The sequence below is a fragment of the Malus sylvestris genome, chromosome 2 (genome assembly GCF_916048215.2).
Source record: "Malus sylvestris chromosome 2, drMalSylv7.2, whole genome shotgun sequence".
In the NCBI taxonomy this organism is placed as follows: Eukaryota; Viridiplantae; Streptophyta; class Magnoliopsida; order Rosales; family Rosaceae; genus Malus; species Malus sylvestris.
Window position 1 is genome coordinate 6,638,775 of NC_062261.1, and position 16,970 is coordinate 6,655,744.

Genomic DNA, 16,970 nt, shown 5'->3' on the forward strand with positions numbered 1-16,970 from the left:
CTTCGATTTTTTGAGGAAGTAATCATGTTGAGAGTCTGGCTCTCGAGATTCGGAGGGCGGTGCCTCTTCGATTTTGGAGCAAGCAATCTTGTTGGGAGTGTTGTCTCGAATGTGAGTAAAGGTTGGGCATGTTTGCTAGTCTACCTTGCCACGAAGCACAAAGGTTGACACACAGGGACTTTCCAATTATCCAGCAATGGTACTGTTCCTTTACCCTCTCTTCGATTTTGAGAAAGTAGTCATGTTGGGAGTCTGGCTCTCGAGATTCGGAGGACGGTGCCTCTTCGATTTTGGAGCAAGCAATCTTGTTGGGAGTGTTTTCTCGAATGTGAGTAAAGGTTGGGCATGTTTGCTAGTCTACCTTGCCACGAAGCACATAGGTTGACACACAGGGACTTTCCAATTATCCAGCAGTGGTACTGTTCCTTTACCCTTGTGGGTAATAATATGGTAGCTAGACCTTCAAAATTTATGTGTCTAAACTTTTGTTAGTGCTGTTTCTTTGCTATTCTTTTACCTTTCTTGGTCAGAGCGATGTAGTGGGAGCTGCAAGCTTCACGTGCTCAACTTTGGCAGAGAACTTTGGCAAAGTTATCTGTGGTACCCATGAGCTATTGTTGCGTGTGGGAAGTGGGTGATTGAACAGTAAGATTCATGTGCTTTCTACTTCACCAGAAGTCTTCGACAGAATGCCCATAATTTCTGCAAAGCTGAGTGTGCGTGTGACAGGTGCTGACAAGGCTAGAAAAGTAGGTGCCTCTTCGATTTCTGAGATCGGCCCTCGTGGTCTCTAAGCAGCCCAGCTTTTGAGAAAGCGAGCGCCTCTTCGATTGATTCGGAGAACGATGCCTCATCGATTTTTGAGAAAGCAATCATGCTGGGGGTCTGGCGTGCCTCTTCGATTTTGGAGCAAGCAATCTTGTTGGGAGTGTTTTCTCGAATGTGAGTAAAGGTTGGGCATGTTTGCTAGTCTACCTTGCCACGAAGCACAGAGGTTGACACACAGGGACTTTCCAATTATCCAGCAATGGTACTGTTCCTTTACCCTCTCTTCGATTTTTAAGAAAGTAGTCCTGTTGGGAGTCTGGCTCTCGAGATTCGGAGGACGGTGCCTCTTCGATTTTGGAGCAAGCAATCTTATTGGGAGTGTTTTCTCGAATGTGAGTAAAGGTTAGGCATGTTTGCTAGTCTACCTTGCCACGAAGCACAGAGGTTGACACACAGGGACTTTCCAATTATCCAGCAGTGGTACTGTTCCTTTACCCTTGTGGGTAATAATATGGTAGCTAGACCTTCAAAATTTATGGGTCTAAACTTTGTTAGTGCTGTTTCTTTGCTATTCTTTTACCCTTCTTGGTCAGAGCGATGTAATGGGAGCTGCAAGCTTCACGTGCTCAACTTTGGCAGAGAACTTTGGCAAAGTTATCTGTGGTACCCATGAGCTATTGTTGCGTGTGGGAAGTGGGTGATTGAACAGTAAGATTCATGTGTTTTCTACTTCCCCATAAGTCTTTGACAGAATGCCCATAATTTCCGCAAAGCTGAGTGTGCGTGTGACAGGTGCTGACAAGGCTGGAAAAGTAGGTGCCTCTTCGATTTCTGAGAGCGGCCCTCGTGGTCTCTGGGGAGCCCAGCTTTTGAGAAAGCGAGCGCATCTTCGATTTCTGAGATCGGCCTTCGTGGTCTTTGAGCAGCCCAACTTTTGAGAAAGCAAACGCCTCTTCGATTTCTGAGATCAACCCTCGTGATCTCTAAGCAGCCCAGCTTTTGAGAAAGCAAACGCCTCTTCGATTTTTGAGCAGGCGCCTCTTCGATTTCTGAAGCTCCGTCGAGTGCAGATTTTTATAGGGGCTGGCATTAAGTTCCAAAGCACACTTGAATCTCCACCAGTAGAAGCTTCATTCTTGCACTTCTAAGATCTTGATTTGTCCGACCTCTTCTCTCTTCAACACCTTTGAAAATGTCTGGCCCCTCCGACCGTCGTTTTGACTTGAACCTTGTTGAAGAGGCAGCCCCGCCTTCTCCAGACAACATATGGCGCCCATCCTTCGTCTCCCCTACTGGTCCTCTTACCGTTGGGGATTCCGTGATGAAGAATGATATGACCGCTGCGGTGGTGGCCAGGAACCTTCTCACTCCCAAAGATAACAGACTACTTTCCAAACGGTCTGATGAGTTAGCTGTTAAGGATTCGCTGGCTCTCAGTGTTCAGTGTGCAGGTTCTGTGTCTAATATGGCCCAACGCCTATTTGCTCGAACCCGCCAAGTTGAATCATTGGCGGCTGAAGTGATGAGTCTCAAACAGGAGATTAGAGGGCTCAAGCATGAGAATAAACAGTTGCACCGGCTCGCACATGACTATGCTACAAACATGAAGAGGAAGCTTGACCAGATGAAGGAAACTGATGGTCAGGTTTTACTTGATCATCAGAGATTTGTGGGTTTGTTCCAAAGGCATTTATTGCCTTCGTCTTCTGGGGCTGTACCGCGTAATGGAGCTCCAAATGATCAACCTCTGATGCCTCCTCCTTCTAGGGTTCTGTCCAGTACTGAGGCTCCAAATGATCCCCCTCCGGTGCCTTCTCTTTCAGGGGCTCTACCGACTGCTGAGACTTCTCCTAAGCAACCTTTGTGAAGGCTCCCTCTTGTGTGTTTATTTTGACTCATGTATATGTACATATTTGTAGCTTATCGGGGATATCAATAAATAAGCTTTCCTTCATTTCAACGCATTGTGTTAAATACACCAAAGCCTTCTTCGCTAAGTTCTTTGGATTTTCTTTTGTTGAAGCTTGTATGTTGAAGCTTTCAGAGTGGAGCATGTAGGTTGGGGTAGTGTTCCCTTAATTTCCCGAGTGAGGAAAACTTCTCGGTTGGAGACTTGGAAAATCCAAGTCACTGAGTGGGATCGGCTATATGAATCTTAGAACGCCATTGTGCTCGATCCTGTGTCATGTCCTTCGTTAGATCCAAGTACTCTAAGTCTTTTCTTAGAGTCTCTTCCAAAGTTTTCCTAGGTCTTCCTCTACCCCTTCGGCCCTGAACCTCTGTCCCATAGTCGCATCTTCTAATCGGAGCGTCAGTAGGCCTTCTTTGCACATGTCCAAACCACCGTAACCGATTTTCTCTCATCTTTCCTTCAATTTCGGCTACTCCTACTTTACCCCGGATATCCTCATTCCTAATCTTATCCTTTCTCATGTGCCCACACATCCAACGAAGCATCCTCATCTCCGCTACACCCATTTTGTGTACGTGTTGATGTTTCACCGCCCAACATTCTGTGCCATACAGCATCGCCGGCCTTATTGCCGTCCTATAAAATTTTCCCTTGAGCTTCAGTGGCATACGGTGGTCACACAACACGCCGGATGCACTCTTCCACTTCATCCATCCAGCTTGTATTCTATGGTTGAGATCTCCATCTAATTCTCCGTTCTTTTGCAAGATAGATCCTAGGTAGCGAAAACGGTCGCTCTTTGGTATTTCTTGATCTCCGATCCTTACCCCTAACTCGTTTTGGCCTCCATTTGCACTGAACTTGCACTCCATATATTCTGTCTTTGATCGACTTAGGCGAAGACCTTTAGATTCCAACACTTCTCTCCAAAGGTTAAGCTTTGCATTTACCCCTTCCTGAGTTTCATCTATCAACACTATATCGTCTGCGAAAAGCATACACCAAGGAATATCATCTTGAATATGTCCTGTTAACTCATCCATTACCAACGCAAAAAGGTAAGGACTTAAGGATGAGCCTTGATGTAATCCTACAGATATGGGAAAGCTTTCGGTTTGTCCTTCATGAGTTCTTACGGCAGTCTTTGCTCCTTCATACATATCCTTTATAGCTTGGATATATGCTACTCGTACTCCTTTCTTCTCTAAAATCCTCCAAAGAATGTCTCTTGGGACCCTATCATACGCTTTTTCCAAATCTATAAAGACCATGTGTAAATCCTTTTTCCCATCTCTATATCTTTCCATCAATCTTCGTAAGAGATAGATTGCCTCCATGGTTGAGCGCCCTGGCATGAACCCGAATTGGTTGTCCGAAACCCGTGTCTCTTGCCTCAATCTATGCTCAATGACTCTCTCCCAGAGCTTCATTGTATGACTCATTAGCTTAATACCCCTATAGTTCATGCAATTTTGTACGTCGCCCTTATTCTTGTAGATAGGCACCAAAGTGCTCGTTCGCCACTCATTTGGCATCTTCTTCGTTTTCAAAATCCTATTGAAAAGGTCAGTGAGCCATGTTATACCTGTCTCTCCCAAAAGTTTCCACACTTCGATTGGTATATCGTCTGGGCCTATTGCTTTTTTATGCTTCATCTTCTTCAAAGCTACAACCACTTCTTCCTTCCGGATTCGACGATAAAAAGAGTAGTTTCTACACTCTTCTGAGTTACTCAACTCCCCTAAAGAAGCACTCATTTCATGTCCTTCATTGAAAAGATTATGAAAATAACCTCTCCATCTGTCTTTAACCGCGTTCTCTGTAGCAAGAACCTTTCCATCCTCATCCTTGATGCACCTCACTTGGTTTAGGTCCCTTGTCTTCTTTTCCCTTGCTCTAGATAGTTTATAGATATCCAACTCTCCTTCTTTGGTATCTAGTCGTTTATACATATCGTCGTAAGCCGCTAACTTAGCCTTCACCTTTGTTTGTACCTCCTCATTCCACCACCAAGATTCCTTTTGGTGTGGGGCAAAGCCCTTGGACTCTCCTAATACCTCTTTTGCTACTTTTCGGATACAACTAGCCATGGAATCCCACATTTGGCTAGCTTCCCCCTCTCTATCCCACACACATTGGGTGATTACCTTCTCTTTGAAAATGGCTTGTTTTTCTTCTTTTAGATTCCACCATCTAGTCCTTGGGCACTTCCAAGTCTTGTTCTTTTGTCTTACTCTTTTGATATGTACATTCATCACCAACAAGCGATGTTGATTAGCCACGCTCTCTCCTGGTATAACTTTGCAATCCTTACAAGTTATACGATCCATTTTCCTCATTAGAAGAAAATCTATTTGTGTTTTTGACGACCCACTCTTGTAGGTGATCACATGTTCTTCTCTCTTCTTAAAGAAGGTGTTGGCTAAGAAGAGATCATATGCCATTGCAAAATCCAAGATAGCTTCCCCATCCTCGTTTCTCTCCCCAAAACCATGGCCACCATGAAAACCTCCATAGTTGCCTGTCTCCCTGCCCACGTGTCCATTTAGATCTCCTCCTATAAATAACTTCTCCGTCTGAGCAATTCCTTGCACCAAGTCTCCAAGATCTTCCCAAAATTTCTCCTTCGAACTCGTATCCAACCCTACTTGAGGTGCGTACGCACTAATCACATTGATAAGTTCTTGTCCTATTACAATCTTGATTGCCATGATTCTATCTCCTACCCTCTTGACATCTACAACATCTTGTACCAAGGTCTTGTCCACGATGATGCCAACACCGTTTCTCGTTCTATTTGTGCCCGAATACCAAAGTTTAAACCCTGAGTTTTCTAGATCCTTTGCCTTACTACCAACCCACTTAGTTTCTTGTAGGCACATAATATTTATCCTTCTCCTCACCATAACTTCCATTACTTCCATAGATTTTCCCGTTAAGGTTCCTATATTCCACGTTCCTAAACGCATTTTGCTCTCTTGAACTCTACCCTTCTGTCCTAGCTTCTTCACCCTCCCCCGTCTAATAGGATCAAAGTACTTCTTTTGTGTGTCCCGGGTAAAGTTGATAGGAGCATATGCTCCCAAACAACTTTGAGTGGAGTCGTTCGAAAAGAAGTTTCTATGGCCCCCTTGCTCATTTAACACTGCATCCGGGTGCCGATGGAGATACAGCGACCCTTGCTCACTTATCACTGTGCTCGGGCCACACAGCGCGCCACTTACGGGTGACGCCCTAGCTTTAGCGCGATTTTGTTCTGGATTCATTTTCATAAGGATTCGACGTGATCATGGAGTGCCGGCTGTCGACTACCTGACGCCCTCCCCCTCCTCCTTTATCCGGGCTTGGGACCGGCCATGTAAGACATAGGCGGAGTTATTTGTGAAATGTACCACATATCTAAAATTCTACAATGCTTTACTTCGCATCAAGGATTCGGGAAATGCCCCGAGTGACAATGTTGGTGATGAAGGTAGCAGCATTCAGCATGAGAGCACCAGGGGGCAGTCTTCCTTTGAACTCTGACAGAGTTAATCTTTCTAACGGAGCAATTACAACCCTGTATCTTCTAGTGGAGGTTCCAGTTCCAGTACACCACGTTCTGAGGTCTAAGTCTACGAGTAATTCTCGTTTCTGCTCTCATGACAGTTCCAGCAAATCCAGTGCTCAAAATTGTTTTCAATGCAAGAGTGCATGTTGTTATACATGCGGTCAGTAAGGACATCGGGCTAACCAATGTCCCAAAAGTAGCAAAATTAGCTCACAACAGTCCCTTATTAGCCAAACTTACTCTAGGAACTGGCCCATTTCAACTGGCCGCAGTGGCGAAGCCAGGAATTATCGAGGGAAGGGGCGACATTTAAAAGGTTTAAGGTCCTAAAAAATGTGGACATCCGTTCAAGGTCCAAGTCTTGGGTTGGCAAGAAGATTATATGAACTACCCAGAATATTCGTAGGAGAATTTGCATTGACCAAAATATTCGAAAGAGTATTTGAACTACATTATTATGTGGAGGAGGATTTAAGCATCATTTATCCTTTCTTGTTGTATCATGTCATTACATAACTATATAACGAGTAAAGTTCTAAGACGTAAGTGCTGGATGAGCGGTGGACGTGACCCAACGCTTAGGCGAGGATCTAGATGAACTAGGTTGTACGTATAAATAAGTGTTTATTTATTATATAGTGATATTATCTAAAAAAATTGATTAAAAAACACATAATATATAAAAATATTGACAATTTTATTTGTTATTTGTTGAATTTGATGTCAGACATAAAAATTCAAAGCATTACGAGTTCATAATACAACAAAATATTTTTGAAGCTAGTATGAATTTATAGTTAATTTTAACATAAATAAGATTGGCAAACACGTAGTTTGAAAACTATGTGGGCAAACTAATTAAACAATAACTAAAAAACAAATATAAGAAAAGTACATGTAAATATCAAGTTAGGAGGTGCAAATTGGTTGGACAATAGTTAAAATTGGGTGAATTTTACAAGGACACGTGGGATGGGATGGGAGAGAGAGAGTCTCTTCTTCCTCCCTTGTTTTCTTCATTGGAACCTGAACTCCATTTCAGAAACTGCAAATTACAGGTCTCCCTTCCTCCTTTCTTTGGCCTTGGGTATTTTGAAAAAAATAGACAGCTCACGCGCAGCCTGCGCTACGCAACAGAAGGGAAAGCCAGAGCACCAGACGGAATTTCATCACTTTCGACAGGATCAGAGAGGCAGAACCACCACTCCTGGGCTTGATTTCCGGCGAGAGGAGGGGCGGCCGCCCCTCCTCGCCCTTATGTAGCTTCGCCCATGACTGGCCGCATATGGAGGCGTCATCCACTATCAGAGCAATACTACCCTATATCCGAGAGCTGTCAACTAGTATTCAGACGGTAAGGTTCCTATGCTGAAAGCCTGAAAGCACCATGTAACACCAGGGAGGCGCACCTTATTACTAGGATGTCAGGGCACATTGGAATGGACGTGGTCAATATCAAAGGAGAACGTCCATCAATGGCAAAGCTGGCAGATAGGCATGCAAACCTAGGCAACCAGGGTCGAGGTAACCTGAATCGGGAAACTGAGGAACAGGTTGTGCGGAAGGATAGCAGACCCATGGCTGTGTCAAATGTTGTGCCTTGGCCCGTTCGTTAGTGCGGAAACGAGATTCAGATTACAACCTCACCAAAATCACACTCAGTTGAACAGAATAAAATACAAGAAATAAAGACACCGAGAAATTTACGAGGTTCGGCAAAAACCTGCCTACGTCCCCGGAGAGATATTGCTCTTCACTATGAGAATAACAGTACAAGTACACATGAGTTAAATCAACATAACCCAATCCCGAATCCCTTGCACACCCACTCATAGAATTTTCCCAAGAGCCTCACTCTACCCCAAGAGTTCTTTCACTAGAATACTTTTCACTCTAGCTCTCTTTTTCTCTCACTCGTGCCCATGCTTTCCCATGGGAGAGCCGAATGCTCTCCCCCTTGGATGCTCTCTGATGCTTACCCTCTCACTTGGCAAGCCCTTTCATCCTTCGGCAAATCCTTCCACTTATAACAACAAAAGAAAACCACCTTTGAAAAGGCCACAAATCAAGGGCTAGACATGATGATGTCTCCCTTTTTCTTTGTCCCTTTCTTTAGCCAAAAGTAGATGTCTCCCTTTTCCTTTGTCCTTTTCTTTAGCCGAAAGTAGCTAGCACTCCACATGGTTGAGATGAAATTGTTGCCAACTCATAATTATATGAGCCAATCACAACAATCTCCACCTTGGCGAATATACAGTGCAAAAATCCTTGCACCTATCACCAAAGTCCATTTGCCTTACGTACCAACATACACACCCTGAATCAACCTCGTTGGTCCTGTTTCGATTCAGTCACTGCCAATGCATGTGCAGCTGCTGCAAGCTAAAATCCACCATTTAGCTTTAGACAGGATCTCGACACATCCTCGTCTCCTCCAGCAGGTTTTCCTCCTCTTCATTGTCTGCAACCTAGAAACTCGTCAGCGCTCCCGTTTCCAGCAACAACCCATCGAGCCAGACAAAATTCCCACACTTCCTCCTACCTCAGGACCATCTCATCACCTGTGAATCCCATAGCTCCACCTGCTGCAAAACCCCTGCAACACTTGAGACTAAACATCACCAGGATAAGTGTTGCTTCGAGTACCTAGAGGGCATACTCGAAGCCTTATGCCACAAACTTGCTACCACCCGGCCTTGCACCGTAGCACTGTGGACCCTTGCCTCCGGAACCGGATCTGAACCTGCTCTTTCTCAGATCCTCTTTCCAATTTTCTTCCACGATTCCGACCTTGAATAGCTTAAGCAATCTCGTGCCCATCATCATCCATGGTCTCCTTTATGTATCATTCCACACCAAAGAAGCTTGCACTTGCTCCAAACTTACTGTATCTTTCCATGCAGTAAAGTTTCACAAGGTTCTAAGACAAATCTGAAAGTGAGGTAAGAAGAAAGAGGCCTTTGTCTTCTTCCTCAACATCAACTTTCGTAGTTGATCAAGCATCCCATGAACACGTCTTCTTGTTTAGGCTTCCATTACTCTCCTTTGTCAAGAGTAAAACAACCTCTTCCTTTAAACCGCTCAACTGAAAATTCCATGGTGGACTACAAATCTGGACCTCCAACGAACCAAAGCCCCCAACGATGCTCTGATACCAATTGTTGTGCCTTGGCCCGTTCGTTAGTGCGGAAACGAGATTCAGATTACAACCTCACCAAAATCACACTCAGTTGAACAGAATAAAATACAAGAAATAAAGACACCGAGAAATTTACGAGGTTCGGCAAAAACCTGCCTACGTCTCCGGAGAGATATTGCTCTTCACTATGAGAATAACAGTACAAGTACACATGAGTTAAATCAACATAACCCAATCCCGAATCCCTTGCACACCCACTCATAGAATTTTCCCAAGAGCCTCACTCTACCCCAAGAGTTCTTTCACTAGAATACTTTTCACTCTAGCTCTCTTTTTCTCTCACCCGTGCCCATGCTTTCCCATGGGAGATCCGAATGCTCTCCCCCTTGGATGCTCTCTGATGCTTACCCTCTCACTCGGCAAGCCCTTTCATCCTTCGGCAAATCCTTCCACTTATAACAACAAAAGAAAACCACCTTTGAAAAGGCCACAAATCAAGGGCTAGACATGATGATGTCTCCCTTTTTATTTGTCCCTTTCTTTAGCCAAAAGTAGATGTCTCCCTTTTCCTTTGTCCCTTTCTTTAGCCGAAAGTAGCTAGCACTCCACATGGTTGAGATGAAATTGTTGCCAACTCATAATTATATGAGCCAATCACAACATCAAAAACATCACTCACAAGGATACTCAGAACAACCCCGACATATCTTAGGTACGTTAAACATCCTTGGTCACTTCACAAAAATTTTGATTGATCCGAATGCCATCCATTCTCAAATGATCCAATCTCAAGGTATTCCTATCAGGTACGTATTTGGATCGCTATGCTACGAGGCGAAGTCTGTTACATCCAATGAGAGTACAGAGGATGCCTGTCCTCATTAAATGGTGCCAGTTAATCTCATTCCGTTGGATATCGTGGACTTTGATGTAATCTTAGGAACGGACTGGCTGTTTCATAATCATGCTTTGGTAGATTGCCGAAACAAAGTGGTCACTTTTCAACGACCAAGCATGCATGTGGTCACTCTCACAGGTGAACGTAGGAAACTGAAGCACGAATTAATCTCCGCCATAAAGGCGAAACGGATATTGAGGAAAGGCTGTGAAGGCTTCTATCATGTCTTATTTGAAGAACGCAATCCACTAACGTTCGGCGTTCAGCTTGTGAAAGAGACAAGCAAAGCCACTAACGTTCGGCTCAATAAGAAACAAAGAACATTGGTATGATTGGCTCGTAAAGCTCATAGGTAATTCGTTTTTTTTTTTTTCACGAGACATGTTGAACTTGATCTTATTCAAAATAAACTTACTTGTAATGAAAGATCTTATTGGAGATTTTGTTTTTGGAGAATTATGTTTGTTTTTTTTTCAAGTTCTGACTGACGATCTTCAATTTGAACTTTTCTAGGGAGGATATTGATATTATATCCCTCCGATCTTTTGTTTCTAAAGAGACTACGTGCATTAAAAAAATCATGTTTATGCGAGATAAAGCATTATATTTGAAAGTGTTGTGTTATATCATTTATATTTTGTTACAAGAGCGGACAACTCATCATAGTAAAATAGCTCAAGATAGTTTGAGTTCAATTTAGAACTTCTAAGTTTTTAAGCTCGTTGGAGCGCAGCTCGTTTATAGACCATTATGCTGAGAAAGAAAGTGATGAAACGATGTAAATAGAAAAGGTAAAGACACAAAACAGGAGTATTTAATTCATGAGTAAAAAAATTAATGAAATTCCTATGGACCTCTAACACTTAACCCAAGAGAGGCATAGTCACTCGATGTCAACCCCAGATATGTCCACTTAACCCAAGAGATGCAAACCCCCTCACCATATACCTAGTTTCCTGCTACTAGCCAAAGTGTTTTTTTTTTTCCACAAAGATATTGAGGGAAGGGGATTTGGCTAAGCCACAAAATAAGACTAGAAAAACTGATGCTAAGATTCATATATTCGTACCAAAACTAGAATTTCCTTCCGACAAAGAGGGCACTTCGGTGAAACGTGATTTTTCATCAGTACACTACATGGTTGGCAACAAAGCAGATGCCCACAAGGAAGGAATGCGTTCTGCCTTCTACTCGTAAGACAGACGGCACACAGCTGATGCCTTGGAACATCATCCTCTGCATCCACTTCTTGAACTTGAGTTTCAGCTTTGTTCTCAGAAGCACGGATTGATTGCTGTAGCTGCCTTTGTTGCTTCCACGCTTTCCATCTATTCCAAATCCTGAAACAAATATTTGTAGATTAACAAGGATTCAAGTTTTGGTTTTGGTAGTATCGATAGCTTGATCTTAGAGAAATATTGAAAGATATATATATATATATATATATATATATATATATATATATATCGATATCGGTGGAAGAACAATAAACAATGGAAACGTGATATAAAACACATAAATTGTCTGAAACTTCTACAAAATTCCCAAATCAACCATCCGCATTTAACAAATAAACTTAGTAACAAAACTTGGAATATTAGATGCAATGTGGAAAGGGATTAGTTCTATTCCATTCCATTTTGTTTATACTTTAGGGTTTTTACGAAACCTTGTAAGACAAAAATTATGCAGAAAAAGTAATTAAAATATTAAAGCATCATGTTAAGTATGCGAACATAGATAGAGCAGTTGTATAAAAACTTTATATGCCTTTGAATTTCAAACCAAACTCATGGAACATTGACTAGAAAATGCAATGAATCTTATTCTCGAAATTGATCCCATATCGGCTGAATTTTATCACAAGGTTATTTTGGTTCCGATGTTTAGTCAACCTGATTATTAGACTAAAACTTAATTTGTTTAAATATTTTGATTGAGGTTATTACCATCATTTAAGAGGTTTAACTCTTGCATTTATGCATTCAATGTCCCAAATTTTTTTAAGTTTAGACAAATTTAAACAATATTTTTAAACTATCATAATTACTTAAAAATCAATAATAGAGTAATATTGTTTTTCACATAGTTCTAGCAAAAAAATAATGTACCCACATAATTATTAATATATTTTAAGAAATAACCATTGATACATTTTAAAACATAAATTAAATAAATACACGTAATAAACATGGTTGTATTCAGCAAAAAAAAAATTTATGGGGTATAAATTAAATTTAAAAATATGGTTACATATTAAAATTTAAAATTATGGGTACAAATTGAAACTAAAAATAATGTACAAGTTTTAAAAATGGTACAAATTTAAAATAAAAATATATGAAAAAAAATACTAAAAGGATATATTTGAAAATGATTAATAAGTTATACAGTTCTAAAATTAATAATGTTGACTTTACTAAAAAAATAATAATAATGTTGACATGTAAAAAAATTTAATATTCAAATAATGATGTGGACAAAAGGCAAACCACCTTAATGAAAAAAGTTCAATTAATGAGATAGAGAAAAACGAGGTGTAGAATCTAATCTATTTTTTATCAGAACTTGCACCATGGAATTTCTCAAATGTCTAAATTGTGAATTATTCACCGAGATAATTATAACTCACATTGCCAATACTACCAAAATATCTCCGAAATTTCAGAGAAATCTAGGAAAGATAGTGCTTTGCCCCCTATCGAGTATATATCAACCATTTTTTTTTAGTACATCGATACTAAAGGTAGGGTGAGTTCGGCTAAGTCACACAATGGGTAGCCTAATTTGGTATCGAATTCGTCTTTCATGAGATTCGAACCTAAGACCTCTGACTTCCAAGTGAAGAGGAATACCACTAGACTGTAGTACTGAGTGGTATATCGACAATTTTTTAATCATTGGTTGAATGTGAAGGAACAAGAGGAAATATTTGCACCTGACAGCAGAATAGCCAAGGAGGCCAATTGACATTGAACCAAGAACAATACCACTCCGGAACAATTTTTTTGTACGTAATGCAAGATCTACAACCATCTGTTCCTTAGACATCCCAGAGCTGCAAAGGATACATCGGTTATAATGCACACATCAAAGTACAGATTCAAAAGAATGTGCTGAGAACAAAATCCACTTACAGAAAATAGGGAAGATCATTGCAGGACTTGACTTCCAGCACTCCGTTTTTGAAACTGTAGAGACCAATAGCACTAATTTCCTTTCCCAAACGAAGAATCTCCTCTTCCTCGAGCACTCCACCCTTCAAAACCAGAAGCAAAACAAACAAACAAAAAATCACATTACAAGAGTTAGTGAAGTTAAAAACACTAACTCAGATGATAAGACCATCTCCAGCCATGGTCGATAGGACCCGTCTATAGCAAGCAACTCCTTTAGCTCGAGCTATATTTTTTGTGGAACCCACATGGGCACTCTCTCTATATTAGTATGTAGCCCTATGCTAGAGACGAAAAAGATAGGGTTCGGGTTATACATTAAGAAAATGATATTTTGGACGCCTAAAACAGTGAGAAAGAAAAATTGCAAAACTCACTTGGCACTCGTCACGGCCATAAAGTGCCTCGAAGAATGAAATGGGAGAAGGAGGAGCGATAACAGGGTGCAAGCGTTGATAAACTGTAGTGAGAGGTAACAGCTGCCTTGATCTATGCACATTTACAACAACAAAATCGGAAATCGGTTTTTTTCCGCGACCACCGCCTTCAACAAGAATGAAAGGAACCTACACAAATATGATTCAAAATTACCCTTCATGTTCTTTTTCTTTTTCTTTTTCTTTTTTGTATGTGGTCAAATGAATTATATAAGCAGCAAAATTCACAGAAAATAATGAAAATAAATAATTTGAGCACCATTTGTAAGGAGCTTGATCCTGGATCTGTCAAAGCTCTCCAAAGTGCTCTCCAATACGCTCGAAAATCCCACCATCCGAAAAGGCCCATCCATTCGTTAAATACACACTTCACAAAAATTCAATTTCCAATTCAGTTTCATCCAAAAAGACTACAGACAGACTACAGTGACAAGAAACAAAAACGTACCGTTTGAGTTCTCCAAACAATGACGGCTCTATCTATTGTTCCTCGAGAGACGAGTACATCAGACTTTTTAAAGATATTCCATTTGCTGTCGTCCAAGGCAGACTTGGCTTCAACGGTGCCACGGAAGACAGCGAGCTTTGCAGTGGACTGGTCGGATTGATCAAACGCGAGGCTTGACCGGAGATCAGAAATTTTTACGGAGGGAGCGATACGGACCTTGGGTAGGACCGAGGAGTAGGAGCTCAATTTGAGCAAGGTGCGCACGGCGGCATACCCTAGGGCAACGCCCAAAATGGGGCTGTCGAAGGAGAGGGTGAGTTTGGAGACTAGGAAGATTAAAACTTGCTGCGGCGATGGCATTGGCAGTGGTTTTCGTCAGGGTTTGCTTATACAAGATGAGCGATGGCCTTAACCGTAAACCTAAACGAGAAAGAACGTGACAGATTATTTGGTATAGGGTGATGCTTGTTAAGAGGCCAAAGAAATTATATAGAAGAAGGAAGTCTTTCAGTGAATAGATTTTTGAAATTACATAGAGACTTACAGAGAGTCTATTACTCTCGTACTTATCACCTTAATTAACAGCATATTCTCTAGCAAAAGTGATTCTATGAGATCATAACATCCTATAATCCTAACAATTCTAAAGAGACCTCATTGTGTAAACTACATTTGAACCATGTCTCTAATAAGGATAGACCCACCAAAGCAAGCCGGTCCCACCGCTACAAGAGAGATGTACGTTTAAAAATGTAATCTCCCTAGCTGGTAATTCCTTTGGTATATGGGTGAATTGTTGGGAATGTTAACTACCTTTCCTATTTTTCTTTCTCCTAATTGTCTTCCCCGCTCCCCTACTAATCGATTTATTGACCCAGCCAGTGCGTTGAGTGCTTTTGGATAGGGATTGAACAACGTTATTTTGCCAATACCATACGCTTTGAAGAGTTTAAGCTTCAACGATGCCTATATGGATTTGAATGGCTGCTACGAGCTAGAGAATGAGCATTATCCATTGCGAAATTGCCATCACCTTCTGATATTTAACCGATAGATCGAGTGCCATATCATGTGTAAACGTGCATAAGTGTACATTCATACATCTGATATGAATTAAGTTAACTGCCTATGCTTTGAAATATGTTTGTAGGAAGGCTCCTTGCATCGTTCAAAACTGGTCCCAAAACTAGCAGTCATCAGTGCTATTTTGTTACGCTTATAGCCCATGAGAGCAAAGAAAGTGATGCAACTAGAGAAGGTAAATACACAAAACAAGAGCATTTACTTCATGAGGGGGAAAATTACCGAAACTTAGGGAACTCTAACACTAAACCCTAAGAAATGCAAATTGATGCTAAGATTCATATATATTCGCACTGCAACGAGAATTTCTTGCTGGCAAATAGGGCACTTTGGTAAAATAGGAACTTTTCACTAATGCATTACGTAGAGCGTTGGCAACAAACCAGATACCCACAAGGAATGAATGCGGATTGCCTTATGTCATCTGGCATACGACACACAACCGTCGCCCTGGAACATCATCTCCTACATCAAACTAAAATAGATTATAGTTTAGAATTTATAGTAGATTATAGTTAACACTATGATTATTTGGATAATCTTGAGAAAGACCCTACAAACAAATTTTAATAAAGGATTAGGGTTGGTGTAACGGAAGCTACTCAAAGGTCTGTCGACGAAACTCTCCAGATAGCCATCCGTATGACATCAGATTCGTGATTTAAGTGTGAGGAGTAGGTTCTGGCCTCGCTCGGCTGTAGATTTCTTTTCTTTTTTTCCCATATAGGACAATGTTGTATAATAGTGTAATCGTTGGGAACTATAATTTAATGTTAGTATGTAAAATCTAATATTAGTCATTTAGTACTATGGTTTAATGATATTCATCTTCAGTTGTAAGTGAGAAATCTTTGATTTGATTCTCGCCAAAGACGAATTTGAATCATATTATTACTAACCTATTATGAGGCTTAGCCACTCTTCCACCTCCTTAGCGTAGATAATATCATTTGTTAAAAAAAAACATGATATTATTCTATGTTTAGTATATCAGAATGCTTACTAAATCCGACTTGATATGGTTCTATGTTAGCATATCTATTCTCATAATTTGAATGTATTTTCTTATTTGTATAATTATTGGAACAAACATTCCTTAAAACCGTTGCCACTCTCAAAAGACACTCAACTTAACGAGCAAACCCTAAATCATCGGGACGACTTAATTATAAACAACACGATGAGGAAATGTAAAATCCACAGATTTTGTGATTTCCAATCACATTATTGAAACTGAAATTTAGATAGAGGCAGGATTTTGCAACCCTAAGCTAGAGTTGGTGCAATGTAAATAGAGCTCCATGTTGTGGTTGAAGAATGGTTACCGTCTCGCTCGAATGAGTGTCAATCAATAAATAAGACCGGTAGTGTTCATCCATCTTATCCGCTGAAAATTGCACGAGCAATATTACAATGCTTCCAATTTGAATTACTCATATGTCACTCCACCTACCTCTAGTCAATCACAATCTAGTACAAGGTAAGTATCAAATGTAGTTTGAATCATGGCGGCGGTGTTGAAAATCAACGATATAAAGAAATAGCAACTGAGGAACCTC

The 16,970-nt window shown here is 40.9% G+C and overlaps 2 protein-coding genes and 1 long non-coding RNA gene across 5 annotated transcripts; 2 read left to right on the forward strand and 1 right to left on the reverse strand.

The window, feature by feature from the left end:
- On the forward strand, positions 1-2,663 carry LOC126606791 (uncharacterized). 3 transcript variants are annotated; one of them, XR_007617378.1, is made up of 2 exons: positions 1-121; positions 953-1,234. XR_007617378.1 is itself a non-coding variant. In XM_050274183.1 (2 exons), exon 2 carries the CDS (start codon positions 1,961-1,963, stop codon positions 2,633-2,635), a length of 675 nt encoding a protein of 224 aa, XP_050130140.1. In that variant the 5' UTR covers positions 145-338; positions 1,171-1,960; the 3' UTR covers positions 2,636-2,663. The 3 variants fall into 3 exon arrangements, 1 of the variants encoding a protein (XP_050130140.1); XR_007617377.1 differs by lacking the exon at positions 1-121 and adding an exon at positions 145-338; XM_050274183.1 differs by lacking the exon at positions 1-121 and adding an exon at positions 145-338 and having other exon boundaries at positions 1,171-2,663.
- A 7,105-nt stretch (positions 2,664-9,768) lies between these two features.
- Positions 9,769-10,723, forward strand: LOC126606842 (uncharacterized). The gene is made up of 2 exons (XR_007617392.1): positions 9,769-10,081; positions 10,176-10,723. It is a non-coding gene; the product is annotated as an uncharacterized LOC126606842 (long non-coding RNA).
- Positions 10,724-11,171: 448 nt separating this feature from the next.
- LOC126606742 (E3 ubiquitin-protein ligase SPL2-like) lies at positions 11,172-14,758 on the reverse strand. Its single transcript, XM_050274132.1, has 6 exons — positions 14,329-14,758; positions 14,140-14,247; positions 13,821-14,009; positions 13,405-13,526; positions 13,206-13,325; positions 11,172-11,607 (listed from the first exon to the last, which is right to left on the reverse strand). Exons 1-6 carry the CDS (start codon positions 14,686-14,688, stop codon positions 11,316-11,318), a joined length of 1,191 nt encoding a protein of 396 aa, XP_050130089.1. The 5' UTR covers positions 14,689-14,758; the 3' UTR covers positions 11,172-11,315.
- Positions 14,759-16,970: the final 2,212 nt, after the last annotated feature.